Genomic DNA, 13608 nt, shown 5'->3' with positions numbered 1-13608 from the left:
TTCCACCCGGGGGTGGTCCCGTAGGGCAGCGGTTTGAAGCACGATGCCTTGATGTTACGGGTGGTCAGTAAGAAACCCCAGGCCGAGGAGCTGCTCTGCTCTGCTCTGCCAGTAATGTGAACACCTTATTTAAGTGATGGGATGAGCAGGCGGGTGGTACATGGTTGAGAAGTTACTTTGGGGTTTGCATGAGGCTACGCTAGCAGGTGCTGCTGGTGGGATGGGGTCTGTGAGTGCCTGCAGACACGCCAGAACTGAGGAGTCTTTGCCTCCATGTCGGCTCCGTGCTTGCAGGATCTACGTGTACACTCACCGTCGGATGGCCATCACAGCTGAGGATGTCTGGCTGGAGAGAGTAATCCCCATCACAGATGGGTTTGCGGTGGAAGAAGGTACTGACACACTGTGGTGGCTCAGTGGCCACCTCCAAAGAAGAGGATGGAGGGGTTTGGAGTCCATACTCTGTTGTTCTACTTCCTTAAGTTTGGAATCTATTCTGCCTTCACATTTCTTCTTTAGTTTGTAATCCCTGGTGACACTTGCCCTGTGTCACATGGCATTGCTGGCAGGGCTGTTCAAGGTTCAGAGCACCCGTGTCCCACCGGGCCCCAGCCACAGCCCCTGCCTGGCAGGTTTGCTCTGCTGGCTCTCTTCCTGCCAGGAGTGTTTGGGGCTGGAGGAACTTGCTGAGCTCCCTGACCTCAAAGTATCAGCACAGTCTACAAATCTGTTGCTTAGCTTTCAACTGAACTTTGTTTTACTTTTGCAGTTGTACTTGACAGTGACCGTCACATCATTGGTGAGTTCTGTGCTTGTTTTTAGTGCCTGTGTTACAGGCACTCTGGGCCCTGTGCCAGCTGCAAACAGTGAGGCAGGACTGGGGGCTCTTGTCCTGGGGGGGCTTGCCAGGGCGGGGATTTGTGTCCTGCTCCTCTTGGGGCACTTGCCGTGCTGCTGGCCACGGTTACTTAGTGCTAACAAGCATTGTCAGCCCCATTCAACCAAGGGAATGATTTTTCTAAACGCTTTTAAACTGCTGCTGGAAGATTAATTATTGTCACTGAATGAGCAGAATAAAAATTATTATAAATGGTCGTCTTTATATTTTTAAATGGCATTCTCATGTAAAATGTTGGAAAGGAACACGTTAAGGCATCGTGGGGAGATGTTGCCGAAGGCTGCATGCACGTGTGCATCCACCAGTGTAGAGTGGAGAAACGCTCGGTTTCTGAAGGCTTGGCAGCACGACCCACAGGAGCTCTTTCTCCTGATGTCCTCAGGCTCTGACGTGACTGTCCAGATGAGCTCAGCAGAGGACCGGCTGACCGTGCGGCTGCCCTTCGGCTCCCACACGCGCACGTTCCTGCAGGAGCTCAGCAGGTGCAGCCCAGGTACGAGCTCTGCGGGTGCGGCTGGGACGGGGGAGGGTCCGGCGGGGCAGGAATGTTGCGTTTGTTCGTCTCTTCTGCGTGTGCGAGAGCAGCGTTGGCCTCTCTGTGCTGAACCTCGCTCAGCGCTCACCCCTTCCCCGTGACGATTCCCCGCCGTCGGACGGCTCGGCAGCGACGGTCGGTGTTTTTTTGCGGGCAGAGGCGGGTGCTCTGTGCCAGCCGAACGGGCTCCCGGGGGCGGGCCCGGGGCGGGCGCTGGGGCCCGGGCCGGCCGAGCCTAAGGGCCGGCGGGCGCCGAAGCTCGGCGATGTTCCGCGGGCGGGCGGCCCCGCCGAGGGTGGAGCGGGGAACCCGCCGGGGCGGGCGGGGGCCGCGCTGCCTCCGCCGCCCCGCCGGCGTCTGTCCGGGGCGGGCGGGCCGGGGCCGGGGGCGGGAGGCGGGGGCAAGCGCCAGGCCCGTCGGCCTCCCCGCTGCCCCGGGGCAGGTCAGTTCCGCCCGCGGGCGCGAGCCGCACGAGGGCTCCGGCCGGGATTCCGCCGACCCGGTCCCTGTGCCCGGCTCGGCTCCGCCGGTGGGGACGGGCCCCGCCGCGCCCGGGGCCTTTCCCGCTTTGCAGAGTGCACGTGTGAGAAGATTCCGAGCTAAAGCAATTCCTGGAAGTCAGTGCGGGATTCAAAACCTGAGTGTTGCTGTGTCTGCTGCATGCTGCTTCGTTTAGGCTGGGCACCTCTCGCTGCATGAAGACTAATTTAATTCTCCCCTTTGGACACTAAGCATGGATCCTGCCTTATCCAGAAGATATGATACATTTTTTGCTGTAAAGCAGTATACTATAATGTCACTGCACATTCTTAACAGGAATGCCTTTATTACTGCTTAAATATCATTTAACTGCAATTCCTGTCCGAGACCTGCTGTAACCTCTGCACATAGCTCTGCATTTCTGTGCTCAGTTCAATTAATGAACAAGGTCATTATTCCACTTCAGAGTGCTACCCTCTGAAGATACCTCTGGCTACAGCAATCTGTGGCTAGATACACATTTATTTAAAGGAAATAGCCCTTTTCTAAGGCTAATCTCTTTCTTAGGAGAATCCTACCTAAAGCTGATTTCCACCCATGGGGTTACAATGGAAGGTGTCATATGTGACTGTGTAGCAGCTGTGTCAGCAGCAGGCTCACACGTCTTTCCATTCTGCACTAATGCCTTCTGCATGCTGCTGAGTGGCATCATCCCATATGGGTAATAAGGCCTGGGATTCTGCTCTGTTCCTGGCACAAAAGTAACCATTGTCCACTGAGTTGAAAGTTCAGGTTGGTTCCTGTCACTCTCAAGGGATGTTGCATGGTCGTTACGGGGAGAGCTTGCAGAGGTTCAAGGAACACTGACTGAGAGCTCAAGGCCCATGGAGAAAACGCTGTGTCCCAGCTCCCCAGGCCCACAGTCCCCAGGGCATCTCCGTGTGCTCCTGGTCAATGCTGCGTGACTTGGGCTGTGTGATCTGCAGCAAGGCTTGAGTCATGTGCTCTTCTGCATCAAGCTCTGATAAATCCTCTTACACAGTCTATTCTCAGAGGGTTCTTGGGCAGGAGAGGTTTTTCAGGCTGAGAACTTGGCCACCTCTTGCTAGCTGGTTTATGTCCTGAGAGCCTGGGTGAAGTACTGCAAGTTCTATTTCTGGTTTGTGCTTTTGTCCTGCAGAATGTTCTATGACAGCAATAACATCTTAAATTTTTCTGGGTTGTGCTTTGAAGGAGAAGCTCAGCTGAATGCCTAAAATCTGACAATCTTAACGATTTCTACATCACCATTAGATTTGTGTGCTAAGGAGCATGATCTTAAGATTGCTGTTTGTGCATCTTAAACGCAGAGACTCACCCCTAGAATCCTCTTTGTTATTTTGTCACTTGTAGGAGCAGAATGTTGTAACTGAAACAAAAAGCTGAAAGACTGGTCAGATTTTGCTAAGGTAGTGTGATGTGGTTCATGTCACACCTGTGGTGAGTTAGATTTGTGTGGTAGCAGCCCTGTTACTGTTTTAGGAGTGTGCAGTTTGCATTAAGGCAGATGTTTCTGCTGAGGTTCAGTGGGTCTGTGGGGTGACTGTACTGCCCAGCCTCAAGGGGGGAAAAGCCTGTGCCTTGCTGGGTATTTGCAGACAGGTAGAAACCCTTTAAAGGGTACTGTGATGTTTGTTTGTTTGTTTGTTTGTTTCCCCTTTTTATTCCTTGCTTTGTACTTCCTGTCTTGCTTCAGAAAGGAAAAATCTGTTATTAACATACATTTTTCAGATTCCCAGGGTAAAGCCCTAGATTTTGTGCTGCTAAGTTCTGCTTTGGCTTAGCTGTGTAAGGGACAGCCAGCAGCAAGCACTCCCATAGCAGACAGCAGTTCTGCTGCTCTCTGTGGCTTCTGTGAGTTCTTCCTCTGCAAGGGAAGCTGCATCATCACAGAACAGTTGGGTCAAAGTAAGCTAAAACTCTCAGATAACTGAAGGAGAAACTGCAGGGCTCTTTGTTTTTCCACACAAATCTAAATTATGTTCTGCCCACAGATTTTTGCCAGTGTTTGTGTAATCGTGTTGATAAACTGAAGAACACTTTGTGTTTAAAGTGAAACTTTGTGTGTTTTTTTTTCCAGAAGTGGTTGGCTCTGAAGGTATCAAACAGAATGGAAAAAAGGCTGCATTCAGTGAGAGCTGCAGCCACAACACCACCGACAGAAGCTCTCCCAGGTAGGAGGTCTTGCGTGGTGTGCAGCTGAAGGGAGCTGTGCACATCAGCTCTTTGGGCAAGGTCGAGTGAGGAGTGATGGTGGAGGCCACGTTTCTGTGCCAGGTTAGCCGTGCCCCCCTCCTCAGAGGGTCTCTGTGTAGGGCCAGCGGGTGAGCTCTGCACCCCCACATTGCAATTGTGTAGCTGCATTACCAGTTCCATCAGCTGTGGTGGGTCAGTGCACAGAGGAGGGGGGTCTAGAGCGGAAGTTGGCAACTTTTTGAGATGAGAATCTGCAGATTTAAGAGAGAAAAAAGTTCAGCATAAGCATGCTGTCAAAATGTTAGTGGAACTTTCATCCCAGTCCCTCAGAGACAGCCCTGCCAGTCCCCTACTTGGGCATACTTTGGCTGTTGAGTGGGACAGGACCTGCTAGCATTGCTTGTTTTGAATTCAGAGAACTTTGGCTTAGGGCCACTGTGTCTCATAGATACACTCTTAGTTACAGTTTCATTTTCCAGTTCCCAGGACTTTGTGGACCCTGCTGCATATCCTTCAGAGTCTGTCTGTGTGCTGTCCTTGGCACTGGTGTGCAGGTTCTGACCTTAAATTTATGCTGTCCACTTGCTGGTGGGAACTCCCAAGCTGTGGCATTATTGTTGTTGCAAAAGGAGTTTCAGAGCCAGGAGACACAAAGTCAAACCACCTCTACCCCCACCCACTCTGGGCAGAGCTGGAAGTTTTCCACAGAAGGCTTTTTAAACAAACACAGTTCTTCATTCTCCAGCTGAGGTCAGAAGGGCTGAGCAGAGGCACCAGGAAATGAGATTTCCATCTCCTTGCTACAATAAGCAGGGAAAGTGTACAGTTTTTGTATCAATATCCAAGTGTGAGTAAGGCCTGCTCTGCATTGACAGGCTGAACCAGAATAGTGAAAACCATTTGTTATTTCAGTTAGTTAAACTGGTTTCCTCTCGAGATCTGAACCTTGCTCATTTCAGTCTTCTCGGCTTATCTCAAATATTATCTGTCTTTAGTGAACAGACAGAAAAATGTGAATCAAGGTCTCGGTGGCAGAAATAAGTTAGTTAAGGTGTGTGGATAGCCTGGGCTTCATCTGCAGTTTTGCTTTCATTCACAGGCAAAATAAACTCAAGCCTGAAGTGAGAACTGAACAAGTCCGGCCTTCCCACCTCATGGCTTCGAACAAGGCCTCGATCATATCAGAACCAAAGTTTGGACTAAGAGATACTATTGTTAAATCTCAGCTTGCACAAATGGAGGATTCCTACACACACATCCAGAACTACAGGTGATGATCATTCCTGAGAAGAATTTATTTTTGTGGGTTGTAAGTTAGCACAGTCTGTCAGAATAACTCATGTCCATTATTTCATCCTGTGTCCCTGCAAACAGGAAACTCTGTACAAAAGTATGATCCATACCTTCCAGAATAGTTTTCTTTCCTCATTTACGCATTAGCAGAGCAGAATTTCATTCATGTCTTTGTCAAGGCTTGCCTCATGGTTCTTGTGGAGAAAATGGCCTTCTTGAAATCACTTTTTTCTGTGCTTATTTCAGACAGTGTCTGGAAATGCATCAGCTCTGTGCACTTCAGCCTTCTCCCTCTCCACTTCTGTCCACTACTTATCCATGTAATTGTTCCAATAAGCTCATAAGAAAGATCTTGGATAAAATATATAAATAGGACCAAAACATTACTGTGTTTGAAATCGTTTTATGCATCTCATTCTGTGAATTTATCATTTCAAACTGCTACTGCACAGCTCCAGTTTATTTTTATTTTTTTCTTTAATACTGTGTATCTGTGTATACAATGTGTGCCCTTCCGTAAAACGTGTCTGTAAAGATGCTGCTGTTGTTAAATCATTTTAGGGATTTAAACTTTGTCACAGTTTCTTAATTTCCCCTGGAAATGCGTTAGTTCTAGGTACCCATAAGTACTTGGCTGATAGCAGTGGTATTTCCTGTGCTCTGCAGTTTGTGGCTCTGGATTCAGTCACTGTCTTTGCAGGGTTTTTGTCGGGACATACAACGTGAATGGTCAGTCGCCCACAGAGAGCCTCCAGCCCTGGCTGAGCTGTGATGCTGAGCCTCCAGACATTTACTGCGTGGGGTGAGTGTCTCTCCCTGGCCCATTGTCCCAAACCTGGGCTGTGCTGGTGGATCAGTCACAGAGGGGAGTTCTGCCAGGACACCACAGGGATGTTGGCACTGCTATGGTGCATTGCACAGCTCCAGGGCGGGTGTGTGCACAGCCAGAAAGGGCTGTTGGTCTGGTAGGGTTTGGCCTCTCAGTGTTACAAAGTCCTTAGTGCTATTTGATGTAATATGACAGTAATTAAGCTTTACATTTAACATACCTCTACAGTCAGCATAACTGAATTGGAGTTTTCAGTTATAAATTGAGTGTAAATTGATTTAGTTCTTTCCCAGAGGAAAGAGCTGGAGAGTTATAAACAAGTGCATGCATCCATGAGTTCCTTCCTCTAACACAGTTTCCAGGAGCTTGATCTGACTAAAGAAGCCTTCTTTTTCAATGACACACCGAAGGAAGAAGAATGGTTTAAAGCTGTAACTGATAGTCTTCACCCAGATGCCAAATATGCAAAGGTAAATGTGGCTTTTGGGGAGGTTTGAGTGTGGACTCATTTTCCACTTAGGCCTCTTTTCCCTTTGCTTTCTCTCATTCTCAATGGCTGTGTCTTCCAGAGGCTCATGGTCTGCAGGCTCTGCAGGTGCCATAGGTAGTGTTGCTGTGCAGGTGCTGAGGCAGGGGCAGGACACAGACCAGAGCCAGGCTTCCCCACATAAAGGGAGCTCCTGCTGTCTTGGGGGAAGAGAACAGGGAATTCCGTAGCTTCTTCCACGTCTGTCTCCACAATGCATGGTGGAATGAGTTGTGAAGGTATTTTGGGAGGAATACTGCTTGTTTTGGCTCCTGCTCCTTAGATCTGCTTCCTCTCTTATCTCTGTTATTGAAGGGAAGCTCCTTTCATGTGCTTATCCTTGTGCTGAGACTCCTACTTTGGGCTTCCTGTACTGGGATATTGCTCCCTGACCCCTTCCTGGGCTGTGCTGCTGGGGGCCTGTGTCCTGTGAGCCCAGCTGGTGCATTGAATGGACCTGGAATTCTCTTCTTGGTGACCCATGTTACGGATGGGGAGCAATGTGCCTTCTCTCAGCAAACCTCTTCCATTTCAACATTTAATGGACTAGGGTCTGTTTTTCAGGTGAAGCTTGTGCGGCTGGTGGGAATTATGCTCCTCTTGTACGTGAAGGCAGACCTTGCTCTGAACATCTCTGAGGTGGAAATTGAGACTGTGGGAACTGGAATCATGGGGAGGATGGTAAGAATGGCAACTGTGCACAAGAGGGGGTGAGATTTGGAAGAGCCCCTCTCCTTGGATGCCATGGTTGTACCTCCAGCTAAAGGCTGTGGCTGCCTTTAGAAGCAGATAACCCTATCCCTGTGCCAGCTTAGGGCACTGTGAGAGGGAATTGCCATATGCTTGCCAGTGCTCAAAGCAGTAATCACTGATTGGCATTTTCAGCCTTTTCCTTCCTCTGGAATTAAACAGCCTGTCTCAAAGTCTTCTGGCTTGTGCACTGCCAGTAACTCATTTGTGGATTCATCTGCGGTGTAGAAGCTTCTGACCAGTGTCTTTGTCTTTCAGGGTAACAAAGGTGGTGTTGCCATCAGGTTTAAGTTCCATAACACCAGCGTGTGCATTGTGAATTCTCACCTCGCAGCTCACACGGAGGAATATGAGCGGAGGAACCAGGACTTCAAAGACATCTGCTCTCGAATGCAGTTTTGCCAGTCAGACCCAAATCTGCCCCCTCTCACTATTGGCAAACACGAGTATGCTTCCCATCTGGCTTTGGGAATCATGGCACGTGGCAAGGGAGCACCTTAATGTGCTGGGGTTGAGGAGGGGTCCCCAGTGACCTGAATGTCAGCTGGAAGGGCCAGAAATGCTTTACCTGGTTTGGAGAGTGCTCACCCTCATGGTTCTGACAGGCTGCTTGTTGCCTTATGCTCTCCCAGGCCTTGTTTTATTCTGAAGCATGGAGTGGGAATGGGGCAGTAATCAGCATTGATTTCCCCTACTGTGGAATGGTAACAGCACCAGTTATTAAGGGGTAGTGACGAACACGCAGAACAGTAATTAAAAATGGCAAAGGTAGAAAATGTAGTTTCTCTTTGAAGTGCTCACTCTTGTTGTCTCTGGTGAGAGTAGCTGCAGCACCCAGGGGGTTGTGGTGGGGAGAGCCCATGGAGCTGCCACCCATGGCTGGGCTCCAGGGGAGCCTCAGGTCTCTCTGCACATTCTGGGATATGTTCTCTCTCAGTGTGATCCTGTGGCTGGGGGACCTCAACTATCGGCTGGAGGAACTGGATGTGGCACAAGTGAAGCAGCTCATAGAGGAGAAAGCATTTCCAGAGCTTTGCCAGTATGACCAGGTACTGATGTCTCACCTGCCTGCACACGGTGCTGAGGGTGCTCAGTACAAACTGCACAACTCCTTGGCCTCCCTTTTAGCACATGTGGGAATTGTGCTTGAGCTTACCTAAAATGAAACTTTTTGTCTTTTCTTCTTTCATAGCTGAAGAGGCAAATGAAGGCAAATGCAGCCTTTGAAGGCTTCACAGAGGGAGAGATCTCTTTCCAGCCAACATACAAGTATGATGCTGGCTGTGATGACTGGGACACAAGGTACAGTGATCGCCTCAGATGTGATGCCACCAATGGCTGGTGTTACCTCTGAAGGAATTAAAAACACGGCTAAAAAAAATTGCAGGATCTCTTATTTGCTTATCTCTGCTGTACCTGCTCAGGTGAGACCAGCCAGGGTTGACTTGGAGTGTTTGTGCTGTTCTCTAAACGCATGTGAGAACCACAGTTCCCATAATGTGAACCACAGTTCACAGAGCAGCTCACCTGCTGCTACCAAACCAGGAACTTCAGCTGCAAGTGCAGAAATGAAATCTGTGCAGCAGTCAGTGAAAAAAATAAATGCAAACTTTAAACATAGAGCCTGAATTCTTATTTTTCATGGCTCTTATGGTCAAAAATATCTGAGTATTGCTTTGTATGTTAATTGTATTTTGCACTTTTGAAGAAGGAGGAAGTAAAACATGAGCTAGAGATACCTCATAGTAGACAATCAGTTTTTATATCTACTCAAAGAAACTGTTAAAAATACCACTTTGATAGAGAATGAGCTCCAGGCCATGGCAGGAAACCCTGAGTCTCTGGGAGAGCAGTGTTACTGCACCTGAACTGTGCCTGGAAACTGTGATCTTCCCCTCTGTTTCAGTGAGAAGTGTCGTGTTCCAGCGTGGTGTGATCGCATCCTCTGGAAAGGGCAGAACGTTGCCCAGCTGAGCTATCGCAGCCACATGGCCCTGAAGCTCAGTGACCACAAGCCAGTCAGCTCCGTGTTCGATATTGGGGTAAGGAAATAACTCTGCTGCCCTTGTCCTCTGTGTGGGGAGGGAGGTTCTCCTGCTGATTTCCCTCTCCTGCTTTTATGGCACCCCCAGAGAACAATGGCTTGAAAGGTGGGCTGGATCAGATACAGAGGTGGGATTGTTGGTCATAGTGAGCAAGGGCTGTGTAACTGATACTCAAGTTAAGCAGGACAATGCCTGAATATCTGTCGGTGTTCTTTGAGAACACAGTAGTGTGTTGTCAAACCTTTTTTTTTTTTCTGAGACTTAGAAAAAGGCTGATCTGATACTGAGTGGCTCTTGTTAGTTATGGCAAGGTCCTTTACTGTTGGATCCTGAGAAGATCTTGGGGCATTACTGCTCCAAGTGGCTCTGCCCGTTACGTGGGTTTTATACTCTAGTGTGCTGCTAGAATCAAACCACTTCCCATGTTTCCAGCTGTGTCCCAGCTGTCCTGCAGAGGCACAGCAGATGCCAGCTGGTGCGGTGTGTTCCTTTTCAGGTGAAGGTTGTGAATGAGGAGCTCTATCGAAAAGCCTTTGAGGAAATAGTCCGCTCCCTGGATAAGCTGGAGAACGCCAACATTCCCTCGGTGACGCTGTCCCGCAGAGAGGTGAGGCATGGCCATGTGCCAGCACTCCCTGAAGGAACTGAGCAACCCCAGACCCCAGCAGCAGAAGATGGATTCTAGAGCCTGGGGTCTGGTTCCAAAACCTAGAATATTTTGACTTCCAGCTTCTCTCTGTTTACAAGCCCTAGGAATCTTTGTTCCTGTTTAGATGCTGGTAAATTCTGATCACAGCCCAAGGCTGAAAGGCAGGGTGTGTTACTCCTGAGGTGGAGAGAGAAAAAGTAAGAGGGTAGTTTGTGACCCTTGCTCTGACTTGTTCTTTGAAATGTAAAATGTAGAATCTGAAGGATTTGGAGAAGGTCAAAGACCAGCATTTGCTTTGTGTGTTGGGGACTATAAAGATGAGCCCAGGATACATTTGAGGCTACAGCTATCTCACTCTCGATTTCATATTTGAGGGGAGCATTTGGTGATCCTCTGGAGTCCTGGAAGAGATGGGATGTGGGAGCAAAGGGTTAATCTGGGTGTTTTGCTGCTTAATGATTAAACCATGGGACAAGAATTGCTGCTGGGGCTTGGCAAGGTGAAATGGCTGATGATGTTGACTGACGTTTGTTTCTAGATCCATTTTGAGGATGTTAAATACATGCAGCTGCAGGTAGAGAGGTTTACAATCCACAATGGCCAAGTGCCCTGCCAGTTCGAATTCATCAGCAAACCAGATGAAGAAACCTACTGCAAGGAGTGGCTGATTGCTAATCCCAGTAAGGGCTTCCTGCTTTCAGGTGAGCTCCTCTTTGTTCCCCTCATGTTAATGAGTTGATATTGTCCACTTCTGGCTTAGTTCTCTCTGCTCTTCTGAGAGTGCTGTGCCTGTTGACAGGCTGCTGGTTTAATACCGGTTGTAACTGAGTCCGGGTTTTTTATCATCTTCTGGCAGATGCTGAGATCACAGTTGAGCTGGAAGTGTTCGTTAATAAATCAACGGCTACTTGCTTAAACTCTGGAGAGGAAAAACTTGAAGATATCTTGGTCTTACATCTTAACAGGGGGAAGGATTATTTTCTGTCTGTAACAGGCAATTATTTGCCAAGTTGCTTTGGGTCTCCCATCCATACTCTGTGTTACATGAGGGAACCGATCCAGGACATGTCAGCAGAATCCATTCGGAGACTTGTGAGTTAAAGACAAGATTCCTTTCCAAACCCACAAGAGCCATTAAAACTGAGGCCTGTTTGTTGTTATTAACAAGTTTCAATTCTCAGGTATAAGATTTGTGAAGTCTTGTTACTGAGCTGAATAAGAACTTGCCTAGCTGTGTGTTTGTCTCCCCTCCCCACAATGCCTTCCCTCAGACCCTGATGCCACTAGAGAAGAGTGATGATCCTGATCCTGCTCAAGCTGAAAAGCCTATGGACATCCCAAAAGAGCTGTGGATGATGGTGGATCATTTGTATCGCAATGCTTCCCAACAGGTTGGCAGTGTTTGTACTGGAAACACAAAATGAGCTGCTTGGGTTTTTTGAGTTTTGAAGAAGATATTGGTAATAGCAATCACTGTGAGTTGGGGGTGTTTGGCCAAAGGCCTTCGGAGATAAGTGATCCTGGTGCCCTGGGTTGCACTGTTTGGTGCTGGTGCCTGTGCTCTGTGTGTGCAGGCATCAGCAGAGTCCTCCTGCACTGCCCTCACTGCAGTGCCACAGCCTTACTAGAGCTGCTCTTGGTGAGACTTGTGTGATAACCACCAGTTTGGAGAGTTTTTTCAGGCAGATTATAAGGATGCTCTATTTACCCAAAACCCTTCTATTTTCCTTGGACTGACCAAGGGTTGTCTTTGCAGGAGGACCTGTTTCAGCAGCCAGGCCTCAGATCCGAGTTTGAGCAGATCCGAGACTGTTTGGACAAGGGAATGCACGATACCTTCCGTATCCTTTTGGGTGATGCCCAGGCAGGCTCACTGTGCTGCAGTGGTCAAAGCTGAGAGAGGTTTTTAAATTGCTGCCTCTCCCCTGGGGTAGCTGAGCTCTGCAGTTCCTGTGGCTCCAAAAGCCTCCTCTGGGTCCTTGTGATGCTGATGAATTTCACAAGGGTCCAACAGCAGCAGCTCCCCATGTGGAGTCCAGGGCATTAACCCAAAGCTGGGAGCAGTAGGAGGAGTTTGGGGAGACCTAAGCAAAGGTTCATGTTTCAGCAGAAATAGGACCAGCCTAGATCCTGCTGTGCTTGCCTCTTCCTTAACCATGTTTGGATCAGTGGGCAGCAACCACTCAGTGGCAGAAGCCCTGCTGCTGTTCCTGGAGAGCCTGCCTGAGCCAGTCATCTGCTCCAGGTTCTACAGCACCTGCCTGGAGAGTGCCAGCAGCTACTGGCTGAGCAGCCAGGTATGGCCAGCTTCCCTGTGGGACTGGCTCAGATTCCAGAAGGAGGGGAGGCAAACTGGCCTCTGTCACACCACTCACAGGGTTTTGCTCTCAGTAACTCAGTCATCTGGTCATAGAAAGGATCTGGAACTGGTGCTTCTGGGTTATGAAGAGCTGTTGGCACTTGCAGAGGGGGGTGTTTGGAGTAGGTAAAGCTGGAAGCCATTTCTGTGTCTGCAATATAAATGTTGGGTTTTTCCCTCCTCAGATTATCTCTAGCCTGCCAGTGTGCCATAAAAATGTATTTGAATATCTGATGGCATTTCTACGAGAACTACTGAAAAATTCGGGGAAAAACCACCTGGATGTGAATATTCTTGGTAAGGCAATCACAATAACCTCTCTGTTCAGAAGGGTGATAGAACATTTCCCACCTGAGTGCAGTCGTGGTCTACACTGCTTTGAAGCTTCAAATAGTCCATAGAAAAAAACCAGGAACCTAGAAAAGCGGGGAAGTGACCCAGAGGTGTGGGGGGCTGTGAGCTTTGTCCCAGCCCAGGCGCTGTACCCTGAGGTTGGTGGGATGGCCACTGATGTCCTGCTGCTCTCACTGTGCCTCTGTGTGGCTTTGCCCTGCAGCCAGTGTGTTTGGGGGCCTGTTACTGCGCCCTCCCCCCGGACATCCCACCCCTGACATAGCCGAGAAGAGGAAAGCCCAGCAGTTCATCCGCCAGTTCCTCGAGAGAGAAGACAATTCACCGTGAATTCCAGATGCAGCCAATCTGGATTTTTAGATATCGAATTACTGTAAAAATATTTTTTGTACATTATACCGGCTTTTTGGTTTTTTTGGATATCACAGTATTTTATACAATCTGTTGCTTTTGAAGGCACAGGTCAGGCTGTTTGACACCTGATTATGCTGTAAAGTATATAAAATTTTTAAATAAGCTGTATGTAGACAAGCAAAAATATAAAAGCTGATATTTACACTGTATTTTATTTAACTTGTTTGAAACCTTGGGATTTTTAAGCCCTCGCTATTTAAATAAAACGCTCTGGAGCCGTTCCGCGCTGTGGGCCGTGACTCGC

The 13608-nt window shown here is 48.7% G+C and overlaps 1 protein-coding gene across 2 annotated transcripts; it reads left to right on the top strand.

Annotated features, from left to right (window-relative positions):
- Nucleotides 1–13: 13 nt before the first annotated feature.
- Nucleotides 14–13577, top strand: INPP5B (inositol polyphosphate-5-phosphatase B). Of its 2 annotated transcripts, XM_018081369.2 has the most exons (20): nt 14–392; nt 770–799; nt 1281–1391; nt 4033–4126; nt 5248–5418; nt 6142–6243; nt 6626–6740; nt 7361–7477; nt 7805–7992; nt 8484–8595; nt 8739–8848; nt 9453–9588; nt 10088–10198; nt 10779–10941; nt 11097–11332; nt 11512–11631; nt 11997–12081; nt 12410–12537; nt 12785–12896; nt 13156–13577. In XM_018081369.2, exons 1-20 carry the CDS (start codon nt 161–163, stop codon nt 13278–13280), a joined length of 2598 nt encoding a protein of 865 aa, XP_017936858.1. In that variant the 5' UTR covers nt 14–160; the 3' UTR covers nt 13281–13577. The 2 variants fall into 2 exon arrangements, with proteins under 2 accessions (XP_017936858.1, XP_029818946.1); XM_029963086.1 differs by lacking the exons at nt 14–392; nt 770–799; nt 1281–1391 and adding an exon at nt 3275–3361.
- Nucleotides 13578–13608: the final 31 nt, after the last annotated feature.

The sequence above is a fragment of the Manacus vitellinus genome, unplaced genomic scaffold, assembly GCF_001715985.3.
Source record: "Manacus vitellinus isolate BGI_N305 unplaced genomic scaffold, ASM171598v3 scaffold_52_pilon, whole genome shotgun sequence".
Taxonomy (NCBI): domain Eukaryota; kingdom Metazoa; phylum Chordata; class Aves; order Passeriformes; family Pipridae; genus Manacus; species Manacus vitellinus.
The sequence above is the reverse complement of the archived record's forward strand: the minus strand, read 5'-3'. Positions and strand labels throughout refer to the sequence as shown.